The 18786-nt window shown below is 40.9% G+C and overlaps 1 protein-coding gene across 1 annotated transcript in view; it reads left to right on the top strand.

Annotated features, from left to right (window-relative positions):
* unc5db (unc-5 netrin receptor Db) overlaps positions 1-18786 on the top strand; it is a 147087-nt gene that overhangs the window by 119650 nt on the left and 8651 nt on the right. The window contains exons 10-13 of the mRNA XM_061037359.1: positions 2683-2767; positions 7454-7625; positions 11553-11780; positions 16327-16476. Coding sequence (XP_060893342.1) covers positions 2683-2767; positions 7454-7625; positions 11553-11780; positions 16327-16476 — 635 coding nt within the window. The remainder of the gene's footprint in view (positions 1-2682; positions 2768-7453; positions 7626-11552; positions 11781-16326; positions 16477-18786) is intronic.

The raw sequence follows: 18786 nt of genomic DNA, 5'->3' as shown, positions 1-18786 counted from the left end.
CTGCGCAACCTGCAACCTGCTCCAGTGGTCCTCATGCATGTAGAGCTGGTCCTCAGGTGTTGAGAGGGGAAATGGAATCAGCCTCTTGCAGTTTTCTCTGAGTGAACGAGTCAGTGCTGTAAAGTGGCAGCCTGTCTATAGGTACCACAGAGAACAGCTCACAATATGCAACATTTCACTGAAGATTACTGAAGCCTTAACGTCACCTTAGTGGTTTGACACCAAAATAGCGACAACCTTTAAACGTTTAAATGTCGCCATGTGAGGCTGTAGATGTTTAGTGCCATTGATTACATGATTTCTTGTAATAATTATTGGGACATCTAAAGCAGTCCTTAGGACTGATTTTAAAACAGTTTTCTTTAGTCTAGTCATCCACTTCTGCTCTCGAAATGTCAGAATTCATAAATTAGATTTTCTCACTAAATCTGTGCAACATCTGTGTTTAATATTGTACAGTCTCTGTAAGATAAATTAATTCAATGTATTATGCATTAGCAAAGTTTCAGCTAGTAGCCATGGTAACAGTGAATGATTTGAAAGATTATCAGTTTTGTGTTTAGTCCGATAAGAAACAAACAGCTTCATAATCTCAATTTTGCATCTGGTTCGAAATTTGCAACACTGCAACACTAGAGTCCAAGTCGCATCAAATTGTAGCGTACTGTACTGTATTGCATCATACCATATTGTATCATATGGCATGGCATCACATCACATCAGATCGCATCGATGTGTGCAACACTGGATTTCAAGTGTTAGTACTCTCTATTATGTAAGAGTAATTCTTCTTTTATGTCTGTGAAGCTGTAACCATGTGTTAGACATCTCATAGCAGCAGATCTCTGTTTGGATAGGAGCCAAGTGTATGTTGTGAACTTGAGAAGAAACAACTGGTTATGTCATCTTTCTAGCTTTTTAGAGCTGTACCTCAATGGAAATGGATAGGCTAACACAATATAAGCAACACTGTTAACATGAATACTTTGTCAGTGATTTGTGTTCTGTTGCTGTTGTCTGACCTCGGCCGAACAAATCCTAAAATAATCCACAGTTTGTTTCGAGATTTCATCATTTGAATTTTACAGCAGAAATAACCACCTAACACCAAATTGCATCGTATTGTACCGTACCACATTGCATTGCAACGTCATATCTATTTGTATCACATCATATTGTATCATATATCGTATGTTTTCATACCTTATCCCATCTCATCTCATTGCATCGTTTGGTATCGTACTTGGACTCCATCTCTTGCCACATGTTGCTTTATTTTGATTAGTTTTTTAGGATATTGAATTTTGAGCAAGGAGAATGTCTTCTTCTTCTAACTGTTTTTCTTGTTGTTATTCTTATCATTTTTAGTATTATAGTGATAGTTATAGTACTAGTTTTAGTAGTAGTGTGTGTTATTGGATAACTCTGAGTTCTCATAACCTCTGCAGAAAAGAGAGACGATAATTTGTTCTTCTTAACATGACTGATCCTTTAAATGAAGCAAAAACACAACTGAGCACAGCACACCCAGTTGTCTCTCGCTCACTGCTGTCTGGATATTCTCCCAGAGAGATCTGCAGAGAAGCCTCTGCTAACATGTGATGCATTGCTTATTCAGTGAAAACCATCCTGTTGAAAATACAGAGCAGCCAAAAACAAGCTTTGTTCTTTATCTCCCACAATGCACTTCTGATCCTTGTCTTTGTAAAGCAGGGCTTCTATATGCTCAGAAATAATTCTCCATTCACTAAGAGGCTGAGTGATTGTGTCAGGCAGCAGTGAGGGGCCAGCGCTGCTCTCCACAGCTCCACTTCATGAAAGATGATCAAATGTGGTGCAAGCATTGCTGGATGAGAGACCTGAAGGAGTCTATTGTTTTTCTTCTACTCAGTGACAAACTGAAATCAAAATCATTTGGAAAATGTCTATTTTCCATTTATTCCTGATCAGGCTAATCAGGTGCATTGACCAGGATGGTCTGTTTACTTAACAGCCAACAGACTTTTATTATGAAATGAGAAAGACCAAATCAATAAAGAGCTGTTTTACCAGATACCATTTATAAAAAGAGAAACACAAACACAAACAGAAATGTTAACTGTCTATATTTTGTCCAGATCATCGACCATCGGTCCAAGCGGTCGTCGCTCTAGTTTTTGTGGTGCGTCCGGCTCCGTCGCTACTCGTTGGCCTTTGTTTGGCCGATTGGACATGTTGAATCAGCGTCGGTGAGAGGGTTTCATTTCTCTCCAGCTCTCCTCTCAGGTTCAGTAAAGCCCCTTGAGCATGCCGCTGTAGTCTCCATACTTTTTATCAGACATTATTCTCCATTAGTAGGCTACCTATAATATGAGTGGTGACTGTCAGCGGTGTGAAAATGGTCTTGGACTACCGCCACCTGCTGGCATGGAGAGTTATTTCCTCTCACACATGTGCAGAACGTACGTGGTGGTTGGCCCTCGGCTGTAGTCTTTGAGGTGTGTTCAAGTGCAACTTTTTGGCCAAAACAAAAGGCGACGTGAGGCGACGTCACAGTTGGTCTTTGTCGTCTGCTCGGTGTGTCAGGGCCTTTACATTTCAAACGGCCCAATATGAGTTCTACTGCTTACATTTCTAAAACATTAACTCACTCAGTTTATTTCCTGTTATTGATTATTTTTTTATTGTTTGTGTATCTTCCAGGGGTCAGCCTGCTGGTGCCTCATGGAGCAGTGGCTGAAAACACGTCCATGGAGATGTACATGGAGATCAATCAGGGAGAGGCGAGGTGAGACCAGAGTTTTACTAAATATCATGTTATGATGCATCTATCTGTCAGGTTGGTTTCCCTCCATCTTATCAACCCCCCCCACACACACACACACACGCACACACACACACACACACACAACACACATTTAATCATCTGTCCTGGTTGTCCTGTTTCTGTTTTAGCGGGCATGGAATAGTTTATTGGCCTCTTAACTCTTAGCTATGTTACTGAAGCAGAAACTAAATCCAGTAATTTGATCTATGTTTGGTGGCTTACAAACATCTGAGTTAGATTTAAGCACCCTGATATCATTATAATCTAATCAAATGTGTGTGGGGGAGAGGGAGAGAGTGAGTTGGTGTGCAAGTGATTTAAGGTGGTTTCACAGTAGGGACCAGGGCCAGGATCCAAGTACGCTTGACCCCAAAGTCCAGCTCGGATAGATGGATGGATGGATGGATGGATGGATAGATGGATGGGTGGATGGATGGATGGATAGATGGATGGGTGGATGGATGGATGGACGGACAGATGAATGGAGAGATGGATAGATGGATGGATGGTGGATGGATGGATAGATGGATGGGTGGATGGACGGATGGATGAATGGAGAGATGGATAGATGGATGGATGGATGGATGGATGGATAGATGGATGGGTGGATGGATGGATGGACGGACAGATGAATGGAGAGATGGATAGATGGATGGATGGATGGATGGATGGATAGATGGATGGGTGGATGGATGGATGGACGGACAGATGAATGGAGAGATGGATAGATGGATGGATGGATGGATGGATAGATAGATGGATGGGTGGATGGATGGATGGAGAGATGGATGGATGGATGGATAGATAGATGTGAGCAGTAGTGCATACTGAGTGAATGTGTGTGTGCCCCTTGTCAGGGCCATCCTGACATCTCCGTGGTAACCAGCAGGCTGTGTGACAGATGGGCCCAGCCCAGCACTGCAGCCTGTCTCCACCACGAGTCCTCTGGATGTCACAGTATGGATGTTTATTTCCAGAAGCCCCTCACAGGTGGCTGTCTGTGCTTTTGATGTCCCAGCTGCTGAAGAGAAACTCACACTGTGCAACCCCGGGGGGTCTCTGCAATAGAGTCCTTCGTTTAGCTGATGGGCTGGTGGCACACAAAGACAAAACTCAAATCTTTCTTGTTCCTGCCTCTCTGCCAAGAGTCAATATGTAGTTATGTACTCCAGAGTTTAAAACAACCCGGCCCACGGGGAGAGAGTCTTAACCTGCAAAGTTTGTTTAAGTGATGAAGGCTGCAGTGATGAATGGTGGATGGTGCACTGATAGACATGCAGGGCAGAAACAAAGACACAAAAGTCTCCAGAGACCTTTCATCTCAGCAGTACAAGCATTATGTATTCTAACCACGGCCTCGTAATGACCCCTGGATGGACTCCGCTTCTCTCCAAGGGGGGGTGTTGCACGCTCTCCCCTGCGGAGAGCCACGGGGCTTACAAGTGTCCTCTGAAGTGTCAGTGTTCATTCACACCACTGTGCTTGAACAAAGACACAGACTGTCACAAGATGTTTACATTAGAAATGACTGGGCAGTGAATTACCCTGACAGGGCACCATATGATTAGAGGCAAACATGACAGTTGTTGTTTTGAGTGAATCTTGTAATGATGGCAGGATTGTTGTTAGGGAAGTACCGAGTCCATTGAACAGAATGTGTTTCTGAAAAACACTTTAAAGGGGACATATTATTAAAACTCCACCTTGACAGTGTTTCTGAACATATATGTGTGTAACCTGAGTGTCTACAGACCCACACAGTGTGAAATAAACCCATCCAGTCCTTTGTTTGTGGTCTGTATAAGTCTTACAACACAGAGAAAAATGCTCCGTTTCACATTTGCTCTCCTTGTGATGTCACAAGATTCTGGTAAAAAAAAGAATCCCCTCCCCTCCTCTGGTATCTCCACCCATGGACTCCACCCCTAGTCTAGAACAAAACTTTTGCTCAGGTCCGCCTTTTTTATTCTTGCTACAGAGGAGTGATGTCTACGGGGAAAACTACTCAGGGGGGGCTCATTACATTTAAAGAGACACACACCAAAACGGAGCGTTCTGAGAGAGCTGGTTTATACAGGGTCACAAACCACAGGGGACTGTTTGAAAAGGTGGAGAAGAACATTTGTAAACCATAATGCCTTTTTCAACCTTAAGAAGAAGAGCTGTATACATCTCCTTTTATAGATCCCCTCCAGTCAGTATAGAGATTTGAGTTTTCTTCACCTTTGAAAATATCAGGCCTCAACCTGACAGTATGTGCTAGACCACAGATGTGCATTTACAGGGTGTTTTCTTCCAATGCTCTGTGTGAGCAGAGGGATGGTTACTGCAGACACTGATATTTCTCCCTGTGGTCTGTTGTGATTTCCACCTCTCAGCTGTCAATCACTGTCTACGTCCTGCTAGGACAGAGGACATGAAGCAAATTTATCCTTTCTTAACTGCTGCTGCATGTAGCCCCGTTCCTGCCCAACCTATTTCTACACACAGAGTCACAATTAAAGGTTTTTCTAAGGTGTGTTTTGGGAGCCCTTTTATTTTTGATATTTGCAACTTTTGTCAGCAGTTTTGCATATTCCCTGAGACTCTGAGGTTTTATAAACACTTTATATTTTAAAATAAATCTCTCCCTAGAGTTGAAGGCTCAAAACAAGTCCCGAGTCAGGTCCCAAGTAAGGACAGTCAAGTTCCAAGTAAAGAAATGATTCTCTTTTGTATTCTCACGTTCCTGTTGTCCACACTGTAGTCCAATCAAGACCGTCCATTCACTGTTCCTAGGCTACAATAGCCAATAAGAACTTTCTTTCCCTCCCCTCTATGGTCTGTGTTACACACGATACAGAAGTGTCAGAAGTAAAAAAAATAAAAATAAAAGCAGGGTCGTCAGTCTCGTCTCTTAAGAGAGTCAGGAGCAAATTATGTCAGCTGTCTTGAGTTGGCGAAAATCAGTTCAAGTAACAAACAATGTCAACAGAGACCAAATTTACCAGAAGTGAAATGGTCCAATAATGATCTTTTAAATTAACATCCATGCTAAGAATTAATAAATAATGTAACGCTGATAATTGACGTTGAACAGATTAATGGACGTGTGCCCAGCTCTGAGAACGACACTTTATGCATGGTCTCAGTCCAGAGCACAAACTCCATGTCTCAGCCAAGGTGACTTTGCACTTCAGAAACGAGAACTCTCAAACTGCAAAGTGAGATCCATCTTCATCTTACATGAGTTACTGTGCCAGAGGGAGAAGAATGAATCAATCCACCGACAGTATGCTGAGAGAAATAAAGTTCCCTTCACATGTCTGTTGTCTAGTTTGACTTTTTCAGATTTGTATGTATTTATATATATACACACAGGTTTATGAGGTTAAAAATGAATAGTTACAGCTATCTTTTTTCTTTTACATCATATCTACAGCTGTGAATTGGTAACTATAGATTTGTATTACCTGCTCAAACATTTAATGACTTTAAAGGGCACACATTCTCCTCCTTCTCAACCAGTTTCAATAAGTCTCAGAGCTCCTCAAAACATGTCTGTATTTGATCATGTCTATAAACCCCTCTATTTCAGCCCTGCTCAGAACAGACTGTTTCTGTGTCTGTACCTTTAAATGTAAATGAGCTGTTTGACCACGCCCCCTCTCTGGAAGGGGATGTGGCTCAGGGTTTCTTGCATCATGCAATATTGTTTGCGGTGAGAAGGCAGACTCAGAGGACAGAACAAACACCTAGCTGTGGGAGTGTCACCCACCTGGGGGAGGGGTTACTGCCCTTTGTGATGTCATGAAGGGAAAATCTCCAAACGGCCTGTTTGAGCACACATTTTCTGAAAAGTGGAGCAGGAAGACAGAGAGGATGGACTTTTCTCATAATTGGGGGGTTTGTAGACAGAATAGGGGCACATATTAGAGTTAAAGAAACATGGTAAGGTGTATTTTGCAGAATATGTGACCTTTAAGTCATCAAAACTCAGAAAAGTACATCTGTCATACACTTCAATAATGCATAGAGCAACTGTTTTAAATAATAATGTAAGTCATCTATCAAAAGTAAGCCTATGTACGTTGTACATTGTACAGTAAGTTAAATTACAACTGTTGTAAGTGTTCCTGTTAAAGGACACTTCTTACACATATGAAGCTGTTTCATTCAGAGCTGGGTAGTTTTGGGTATTATTTTGAAAATGGCATTCACTCTAAATTAGTAGTAACTGGGAGCCAGTGTAGGGAGATGAACAGCAGAGTGACATGTAAGCTCAAGACCAACCACACTGCTGCAATGTGGATCATCTGCAGGGGTTTGATAGTGCATGCAGGACGACCTGCCAATAGAGAACAAACCATATGACGTATTTTCGTAGGCCAACCTGGAAGTAGCATCGCCATGGGGTCTAACGAGAATTTGCCGATGGGATTTTTGCATTGGATTTTGGATCATTGCAGAAAATTGTTGATGCATAGAGTCCCAATGTCCTATATCGGGACTGACAGCCCCCCTGGTTTCCACACAATGTCCCTGTATACAGACTGAGCTACTGCAGCCCCCCCATGTGTCACCCTTTGTCTTTTGTTTCAACTTCATTAAACCTCTCTTAGAATGTGTCTTCAGTGTGCATGTGTGTCTGTGTCCCTGTGTGTATAGTGTCCAAACAGATGAAGACTGTGAAATCCTCCTGGGCCCAGAGGTGACGTACGGTCCCCCTGATCTGGACCTCTACTGCCCTGTGGCTATCACCATCGCTCACTGTGCCGAGGTGGATGGGGAGAACTGGAACATCCAGCTCAAGAGACAAACCCAGGACAGCAAATGGGAGGTGAGAGCTTCAGGGCCAATACCCTAAAAGAACAGTACGGTACAGATTTAGAAGATCACAGCATGCTGGGCTCTCCTATCCTCTTTTAACTTTATGTTTATCGTGGCTTAATGTCAATAATAGAAATGAAGTCTGAATAAACCCACCAAATTCTAGTTTCTATAGTATATGTTTGTAGTCCACATCCTGTTGCAACACAAGGCTAGACTTTATTTTAGGTGTAGATGCCATTACGATAAAGAAGTTACCACCAGAAGAGAAAAGCTGCATATATTTGTGATGTGATCTCTAAAACATTTAAGAAAATCCTTCATCTGTATCAGTTGTAATCCTGTAAAAACTTTGACCAATGTCTGCCACGAGGTCCCAATCTGATGAACCAATCAGACGCCTCCATGTCTCCCTACTCGTTCTCTAACCCTTGCGTGCTCTAGCCCACACTCAAAGCATGAGCTGAGGTCCACTTCTGGACCAACGGTGCTCATGCATCTAAGTGAGGGGCGTGGCTTTAGAGGGAGCACAGAGGGGAGGGGGCGGGTGTAGACGGTGCACTGAGGGATTGTTACTTTCATAATCATGCTAGTTTTTTGAAAATTACCAACCCTGCTGTTTGCTGAAGGGAAAATAATATCAAACATTACTTTGAATGGTGGTTTTTTTTTTTACCATCCTGTGCAGTAACCAGTTGTCTCTTAGTGTTGGACACTGAGTGTTAGCACATGGCAGTTAAAGTCATGTTACTGGACATGATTTGTCTTTTTGTTGGTACCATCCTGTCCCTCTGTTTGCTGACTTTTATATACATCATGTGTTATATGTGATGATAGGCCCAGTGATTTATGTGTCATCTATAGAGTATGGCTGAGGAAGTGGGCAGGCTGCTTGTTGAGGCTATGTGCCCTCTCTGTGGGTCCACAGGGTGACATGAGGCAACATGAAGGTGACGTCGTCGGTCTGATGGGAGGGAAATAAAGAAACAATTACAGCGTGTAATGGCCAGGAAGAGACATGTCTGCTGTCACTCAGTGAGGAAGTGGTTTTAGGGCTTATAAAAAGGGGGACGTAGACAAAGATTCTTTTGTTGATCAGGACAGACATGGAAGGTGAACTTTGATGTGAAACAATCAAGAGGAGAGTCATGAAAAGAGTTTCTACGCTCTTGTCAGCTTTCCATCTTTCCTTTTTTTTTCTCTACAGAGACAAAGATTGTTTTTACTGGTCTGGATTGAGTCCTTAAATCTTAATCACAAACCCAAAAGGCACACTGACATCATCTTTGTGGTCACTCTGCGTTATCTTTCCCGCCTTTCTGAGCGGTAACAATGATAGGACAAGACATGGGGGCATAATGAAGAGAGTATTCTGTCAAGCAGGAATGTGAATGTAAAGCTGATGTAATGTTTTGGCAGGTCAAGCATGGATCAGAATAATGAGCACCGCTCGGGTTGCCCCAGGCTGTTGTGGGGCTTTTCAGCACTTAGAAGAGCTTGTTAAAAAAGACCGGCTGGATTTGTCTGCATTCTACATTGTCTGGCTTAGTCCTGAATAAGGTTTTTGTAAGATATAGAGACTAAAGATGAAATAAAGAATATGTAAGAGCTGCAGCAGCTTCTTGTCGACCATATGTTGAATCTCAAAGCATAGACTCAGCATTAAGGATCATCATCATCTTCAAATCCAGGAACAGTCCATCTGAGAGTGTAACTAAAGTCTGACCGTTTTGTGCTCTTAGAACATTTACCAAAATCCAAACCCAAGTTGACTGAGTTGACTAGTCAGTACTTTCATTGCCAGTCCAGTTTTTATCCCGCCTCTCGCCCAATGTCAGCTGGGATCTGTTTCAGTCCCCCCAACCCCCCACAGAATACGCAGCTTGGATAGGTAATGGAAAACCCAAGTTTGAAGTAGTTTCATCGACCTCGGCTGAGTTCAGTTGGCTTTTTGGGTCAAGCTTTGGATGTGCTGCAAATTTTTGATCTGGTGTATTCCTAAGTTTGAAACAGAGAAAAGTAACTGAACTCAGCCGAAGTCGATGAAGACGTTTCACCTCTCATCCCAAAGGCTTATTCCGTTCAAAACCTACAAATGGACAAAGCCAAACATATAAGCCTCGATGGGTCATTAGTATGATCTGGATGAGTGAGAACATTCACAGACTTATAACAGCACAATCTACAACACACAATGCTGACCAGTATTCAGTCAACTATCACATACATTTCTAAATCCGTTCCAAACTGCTCTCCATCCCACCAGTCTGGACAGAGTTCAGATAAAATATGCGCATAACACCATATTCCCTCAAAACTGTTAATATCACAGATTCTGAATGTTGGATGAATAACTAACTTTTGAGTCCTGTTTTGCCTCGTCAATGAAAACAAATCAAATGTTTAATCAGAGGTTCTTATTATCAAAGATCTATTTTTAGCTCATCAACGAGATTGGAAACTGGCATGATAACTACGGCAGAAACCATGTTTGAGCAAAATGATTTGCCCTGTATTTTGATTTAATAGTTTGACCAATGAACAAAACTGTGAAGAGGGAGGAGGCAGACTTCACCACCTGTACTGCACACTCAGTAGGGGGAAATGAAAATGTTGTTGGGCTTCACATCTTGGAGCAGTCATGTTGTCTAACATTTTATACAGCACATGAGTGTGATGCACTCTTTCTTTGTTATAGCCAGGTATCTCATGTATTGTGAATGGCCTACCTTTAAATAATGCACATGGAGGAGCTTGATGCAGTTGCAGAGCACCCTCTCTTTCTTTCTTTCACTATTATTGAAAAAAAAAGCCATCAGCAGACCAGCTTTTTAGCCACATGGCCTTCGTCAGGACGTTTTCTAGCCTTTTCTTTCCTTTCTACTTCAACCTCTCCCACACAAGAGTGACTTTAACCGCTTCAGTGACCACTCCATTACTGCACGGAGGTAAGCTGGCTTTTTATCTGCAATTTGTCCCCACTACAGCGCACCATGTTTTACCAAATATCACCCGACACACAGTGAGTCCACCAGCTTCCATTCAATGGTAAATGGACTTGAGCTTGTAAAGTTATTTTTTAGTCTTCTGACTACTGAAAGCACTTTTACACCTCAGGTCACACCTACACATTCACACACTGATGGTAGAGGCTGCGAAAGAGCCCATCAGAAGTAACTCATCCATTCCCACACATTCATAATCCACCGCTGAGCAGAGGGAGCAATTTGAGGTTAAGTGTCTTGCCCAAGGACACATTGGACATGTTGCTGCAGAAGCTGGGGATCGAACCCTCAACCTTCCGGTTAGGAGACGACAGACTCTACCACTGAACCACAGCTCATTGTTTTATGTATTATTATTATTTTATTTCTTCTTCTATGTATATGAAGTCTGTTTAGAGATGATGCTTCTGCAGATTGAACACCAAGTCATACATCCAGAAACTAACACTGTTTTGAAGAGCTCCTCTGCAACATGTTGTTTTTTTTCTTATAGATATTTCATCCCTTTCTGTCAGTTTTCCTATCTTATTTATGTAACCTTGCTGTTTACAAGCTTTCAGATTTGGACAAGACAAGAATTCTTGTCATTGTAAATGGGCAACATCTGAAGATGTGCCCGTGTTGTGAATGAGTAAAGGAAAGACTCAGGATTCATGTTGCTGAGATTTTACTCTAATGTCAAAGTGTGCAGCCATTTGAAGGGCAATGCAACAGCATTACCGCATTAATCGCTATTAATTAAAGGTACAATATGTAGAATTTTATGACAATGTTTACATTCAAATATCTAAATTCATGGGCAAAGGTAGGCAAACATAAACAATGTCATTGAATGTCATAGGAATCACCAATAGCAGCTTTAAGTATCTGACTGTAAGAATTCACTACCCGTTATTTTCTCATTAATGACGGTCTCCTTCCTTTTTTTACAGGATGTGATGTCAGTCGAGGAGGAGTCCACTTCCTGTTACTGCCAGATGGACTCCAAGAGTTGCCATCTGCTTTTGAAGCAGCCGGGCTCGTACGCCCTGGTGGGCGAGCCCCTGACGCAGGCTGCCGTCAAGAGGCTGAAGGTGGCTGTGTTTGGGAGTATGGAGACGGGCTCCTACATCTACAGCCTGCGAGTGTACTGTGTGGACGACACGCCACACGCCTTTCAGGTGGGGGGACGTGAATCACTGTTTTTTTCTCTTTTGTAAATCTTGTGAAGGATGAGTCATGACTGTTACTGTCACATTTATTCATTAAGTAATGATGTTGTTAAAGACCTAACGAGTCCATTGAACAGAACGTGGTTCTAAAAACACTTTAAATCTCTATCAGTAACTTTTTCCTAAAATATAAAATATAGACTTATACAGAAGTAATGCTGCTCATTCATCACTGCTGGGCCTCAGTATCTGTGTGGTGGGGAGTGTCTGCAGACTGGTTTGTTTCCCCCAAAGTCAACGACAGTGGATTCAATTCAGGGATTTAACGCGATTCAAACAACAGACATGGATGTTCATAAAATGCTGAGCATAACCAGAGTGGATTCATCTGTGTTCATTTCTTTATGCAATATTTTTACATTATTTATGAGTCAATATTAATGAGTTACATCAGCCATAACTGCAATATTGCCACGGTTGTGCACGTTAAAATGCTTGATAAACGTTGAGTAGAAAAATACACAAAGATAAATCAGCTGTTTTCACAAGTCCCCTTGAGGGAACTTAATTGAGCTCATTGTTCTCTTTGATGAACACGACTCTACTTTGGTTTTGGTTCATTCTCACGGCTCCTGTCAGCCTCGTCTCCAGGAGGGGGCGCATTTTATAGCAGTGAATATCACTAATTTAATTTCACAAAGAAAGAACTAAAAATAGAGAAGTTCTAATTCATTTGCATGACTTGTTACTATTGGAATATTTCATAGCTGTACTTTCACTTCTTTGTTTTCATGTTGTTTGAGAGAGAGGCAGAGAGCAAGAGAAACGAACGTTTCTTAACCTGAACTCATTCTCCAGTAGCTACAGAAGACAAAACAGCGTATTCAGAGATCTGAATGCAAACAGCATCACAACCTTAGCAGTCTGTGGCCAACTTTCTTTTACAGAAAAGTGAGGGGTTTAAGTTTGACCTCAGCCATTTCTTTGCTGTCAGACTGTACAAACTGAAGGTCATTGTGGTCTGAACATCTTTCGTCAGTGTGATTTTAGCTCGTGCTGTTTGAGGCAGCAGAGACCTCAGTTGCAGGTAAACCAAGAAGATATAATCCAAATGTATTTTAAAACACATTTAACAACAAAGCATGGACCAAAGTGTTGCACAGTACAACATGACAAACAAGGTAGCTGCAGATGTTGTGAAACTGCAGAGCTGAAGGGAGACTTTTTATCTTCCACTTGTTTTTAAAGGTTAAAGGCTGCAGGAATGTTTTCACTGCTATTAACATGTTAACAAGTCATCCTTTTATAATCTCCTTAATGTTGTCATTCTTCAGTGACCCATTGAGTTTTTAAGTATTGAGATCTCATCAGTGAACATCAGGGAAATCAAGCCTGCGGTCTCCCCAGGAGAGACGGGACTAACAGAAGACTTGAGCTGAGCTGAGCCACTGAGTCTGTCTTCTGTATACCTTTCTGTCATGTTGCAGACTTCAGCAGCGGCTGACTTTGGAAATGTATTCTGGATTTGGTTAATAAATTCCCAGTTTGCTTTGCAGATGCCAGACTCTCCTGCATCCCCTGGGCTCCTCTCTGTTAGCACCCTGTCTCTGCTGTGTGTTTTTTAGAGCTCTGACTCTATCACAGACTGGATTCTTTATCAACAGGAGCTTAATGCAACACCATCGATTAACTGGTTAAGAAAGGTTATAATTCTCATCCTCCAAAAGTAACATTTTCTGAATCGTATTCTTGAAAGAGTTCATCATGAATTTCAACTCTACTTGGAGTAAAGATTTTTTCTGTGCCAGCTGCAAATACACATACTTGAATAAAAAGCAAGACATCCAGATGTTTCTGCATGGTAACCTGCTATCAAAGGTTTTATTGGATATTGTGGATATATTATCAGTAAAGAATAACCAGGGAATGTCATTATTATGGATCAAGTTTTTAGCTTTATTAGCTTCTGTAAAGTTTTCTTTAAATAATCTTTTTGTGTGTTTATGGACATGAGAACAGTTTAGTCACCTGAGATACTCAAGCAACTATCAGGGATATAATGATAGAATGGAAACTCTTAAATTAAGAAGATTAAGTTTTTGTACTGACTTTGGAACTGTGAGTCTTTACAACTCTTTATTTTCAAGCGGAATAAAAGAGAGGGAGGGATGGAGAGTTTAAAAGTTTAAGGGTAGATCACACACATAACCATTGCATGTCAGGAAGTGATGATCAATCACACTCAGTTAGTGGATGGTCGTAACTTTGCAGGTCAAAGCTCTCAAAGTTTTACCACATGTAATGCGGTGTAAAGACGTGTGTTTGATTGATGGGAAATATGTATTCCCCTTTGTCTGCAAAGAACAAAAGTAAACAACACAACATGTTGAATACAACCAAGAAAAGGAAAATGTAACTGTTTGTTAAAAGTTCCCCTGGAATGGTCGCGATATAAATAAAGTGCTGCTGGAAAGTGTAGTCGAGGTTTAAAGATTATGTGCATTAACTGCATTAGGAACATTTGTCCTGGGCAGTCTGTACGTCCAACCAGAAGGGAGACCAATGAAGTCCTCCTAGAGAGGAAAATAAGAGCTGGTCACAAATCGACTTTTCTTTTCTCACAATTATAGTCTGTTCCAGATATCTGACAGGGAAAGCTGCTGTGTGCAGATTATTTTACTGGCTGTTTTTTATCGATACTGGACTGACGATTTTTGTCATGCACTGAAAGGTTATGGTACTGTGAGATAAAACAAAAGATTAAAAAATAGACTTAATAAAAGATCGGTAGAGTAAAACCATCAGCATCTTGTCCACATTAAGAGTATTCAGTCTGTGCTGAAAGTATTCAGTCTGTGCTGAAAGTATTCAGTCTGTGCAGGACTTTTTTGCAGATTGTCAGTTGTGTTCTGGTCTTGATTCAGGTTCTTGTCAATGACTGTGCCCAGGTGTGCCAGATGTGCTGCTCTCCTTCTCAGTCCACACAGTGAGTCCAGATTGCCACAGCAACGTTAGAGCACATTGACTGAGAGATATTCACAGCCCTCTTTAAGGAAGAGGAATTAAGCTCTGCCTGTAGTTCAAGAATTAGTGTCGCTTGAGGGCTCTTAAAGTCTCTAATCTGCCTGGAAAATCATTAAGGTGGCAACAGCAGCAGCAACCTGAAGCATAACGTTGTTCATTCCCTGATCACACAGACTCCAAAAAAGACAAAAAAACTTAACAACTTTGTAATTATTTCTTTCTAAATTACAAACCTTCTGAAGCAGTGAAACATTACCCACCATACATAAATAATAAATAATGTGTCATGCACCATATCAGCATATAGCACAGTCAACACACATGTTTAAATAAGTTCTCTTAAAGGAGGCATTGTGACAGTTGTAAGCTACCTGCATGCTCAGTGGGAGGAGTCAATATATTAAGTGTTTTCTGACCACTCAGTTAAAGGTCTTCGTCGTTCAGCTTCTTTTCTGTTGTATTTGTATGCCACACAGGACCACTTTTCTTCAAACACATAAAACATGCATACATAATGAAGCATAGACACAAATACAGGACACTGGGTTACAATCAATCACTGAGGTCCAGCATGAGTCACAGCTCTGTTCCCTGTTTGTCCTTTATCACTGAAATAAGTTAAGGACAGACACAGAACCTAGCCACTCAGACTCAGAGAACAATGATGACGGATGAATACCTTGAACACATTTTATTTGGGAGATTGACGTTTGGCCTCAGACACAGAAATCTAGTTAGCATGTAAATCAACTTTCAGTGCGTCATGGTAACGCTGCATAATGTGATGTGATAGTGAGCATGTGTTGTCGGATTAGTTCAGCTGAAACCTGGCGGCATTTCTTGGCTCTCTGTGTCTTTGCTAACATTTTAGAATATGACTCAGTATGTGGTCTTGAGACATGGCGGGGAGATTCTAGAGTCTGAGGGGCCCTAGACAAACATGTATCCGTGGGGCCCTCAAACCAGCGTTCCTCACCATTATGTCTGCCAGTGTCCCGACGCTTGTTTCCTCTCTTATAGACAGATAGTTCCTCTTCATTTTCTTTGTTGACTTTCATTGACAAACTTAGTTTTTCACAGCAATAATAATCCAACGCTTAGCGGGGTAGTGAGTCCTGTCAGACGGGGTGCCCTATGGGAGGTTTCCTTCTGTCATTGCAAAATTTGCACAAATTGGGCCATTCATTTGTCAGTCCTCAGGGGCCCCCTGGTGGTCTGGGGGTGTGTGAATGTGTTGTGAATTGGTGAATATTATATGTAACGTAAAAGCATCTTTAAGTAGTCAGAAGACCATAAGAGCGATGTAAATTGAAGTCCATGTTCCTATTCAATGGAAGTGATCTTCAAAGGAAAGAAAAGCATTTGTGATTTCTCTGCGTTTTGTTCACAGTCCTCTCACTAACCTCTCTTTTCCCTGACCTTATTTTTGGTTTCCTCACTATTATTTTCCACACTCTTGTGCGTCTGACCTTCATTTTTTTTTTTTCAATTTCTTCCTGTCTTTCATTGTACCTTTTTCCTTTTTCTTCAGGGAGTGGTGGTGGCAGAGAAGACCAGAGGGGGCCAGCTCCTTGAGGAGCCAAAGATGTTGCCTTTCAAAGCGAACACCTTCAGCCTCCAGGTTTCCATTCAGGATGTTCCCCAGTTCCTGTGGAGCATAAAACCCTTTACCACATGTCAGGTAAGCATGGTAGTAATTTACCATATACTCAACAACAACAGGAGTTGGGTTTCAAAGTGCTATTTAGCTACATACTGCTTTATGCCTCAAGAAACTTAAGACTGGTGTTTCTGATTGAACCTATCAGGGTTCACTTTCAACAGAAAAGGGAGATAAACTTGATGTGTATTTGCGTTATTAACTGGAAGGTTGGGAGTTGGAGCCCCAGCTTTAGTCAAATGTTGAAGTATCTTTGGGAAAGATGCTGAACCCCCAAAAAAACATGGACGACATCCCTTCTATTTTCGGCGGAAAATGCAATATTTTAAGATAGTTTGAGGCTTAAGTGTCGTTTTGATAACCTTTCTGGTGACAAATGTACATTGTATCTTCATAATCTTCGTTCGGTTCATGTTTATGATCTTTAGTTTGTTCGTTTCTACGAAGATTCTTTCAGGACTTGCTAGAGAAACGTTGGACTGTTACATTTTCTATTGTTGCTATGGACGCTATCAACAACGAACCGGAAGGAAGTGGACGTTCGGTTCGCGGCTCTTTTTTCGGCTGCTCTGGTTCCGGAATTACATTTTCCCATTCAAATCCTCCATTGATTTTTCACAAAATCCTTATATCAAGAGATTGGCGCCTGGGACCAAGACAACAAGCTACCCCAACACTCTATAGTACATTCAATTCAGCACCAAAACGGCGTTAAAAACGGAAACAAAGGTATAGGTTCAAGACTGTGTACATAATTTTCGTCCGGAGTCAAGAAACTACCCATCCCACAATCCATTGCGAATGATATCGTTTATTCATTCTTTCAGGTCTCGCCAGAAAAAACGTTGGAATGGTACGTTTTCTACTGTTGCTATGGTGGTTGCTATGGACACTATTAACAATGAACCGGAAGGAAGTGGACATTCGGTTCGCGGCTCTTAAAACGGGTTACATCAGACCCTAGACATCAAACTAAACTCCTATGCAATAAATAATGATTTCTGTTACATTTTTTTGGATGTCTTTCATTACAACCAAATTTAATAAAACGATTGGAACAGATCGATGCATATTAGCAACATTATAAACTATAAAATGTAACAATCCTTGATACATAAAGACAATACTGTACAGTTCATGTGTGATTTATATGATTTTATTTAACTAAATAATCCTGACAGATTAATACTATCTTTTAAAACAGGTTTGATTTGACCACTTTTTTTACAATATATATAGTCTAGATTATTTTACAAAACCCATTCGGCTTTAGTAAATATTTGATATAGTGGGTAGATATACATTTTTTACAACCCCAATTATGTTCCCTCTGTGCACAACTACCAAAATTCCCGTTTCTAGAATAACAGTCAAAATATCCTAAATTAACTGATATATGTACTTTATTTTAACATAGATCATATATGTACTATGCAATAAATACTTCAGCCACATGAGATCCATGACATATTCAGTGAATATATCTTTTGTAAGCCTTTTATAATCCTAGTTACAACCTTATTTTGGAATTTAGTATCAAGCTGGATGACTTGACTCTGAGGAATTGTAGTCTTTTAGACAAATCTGTGTTTCCCTTACCTAAGAAGTAATATATATTTAATTGAGGGTACACAGGGGAATTTAATTGGATGGTTAACACATTTATGTTATCAGATATTTAAAAAATAATTGATACATTTGTTAAAATGTATTTTAACCATATATAGCAGCTCCCCCTGTTGTTTTGGTGAGCTGACTACCCTCACATGATACTTTGTTCTAAGACCTCTAAAACAGTTATTCCCATGTCTGTAGCCCCTTTTGTTGCTGAGGTATAAGCCTTCAAACATGCCCTTGGGTTGAATTGATAGTGAACGCGCCCTCGGCCTTTAAACTGACAGTGGGCGTGACTGCACGATTGCGCATGTCAGCAGTACACTGGCAGACCATAGCATAATGGGCTTTTTGAATGGGTTTTTGCTTAGATTCCTGGAATGGGATCTTTGGTTAACACAGATTTAAAATGTGTTTTTGCAACCAACCTTAAAAAACATCTGTAAATACCCCCTGAAAGATCTAATAAAGAGGTTGCTCACAAGTGACGATTATCAATACGTCATTATTTGATGTCAGTGTCATGCGCCCGTTTGTAGTTCTTATCGCTGGCCGTTTACTTTATTGATTACATTTTCTGGTATTAATCTAATCTGTCAGGATTATTTTGTTAAATTAAAATTATGAAATCATATAAATCACACAAACTGTACAGTATTGTCTTTATGTATTGTTACATGTTATAGTTTATAATGTTGTTAATATGCATCGATCTGT

The sequence above is a fragment of the Labrus mixtus genome, chromosome 5 (assembly GCF_963584025.1).
Source record: "Labrus mixtus chromosome 5, fLabMix1.1, whole genome shotgun sequence".
Lineage (NCBI taxonomy): Eukaryota > Metazoa > Chordata > Actinopteri > Labriformes > Labridae > Labrus > Labrus mixtus.
The sequence above is the reverse complement of the archived record's forward strand: the minus strand, read 5'-3'. Positions and strand labels throughout refer to the sequence as shown.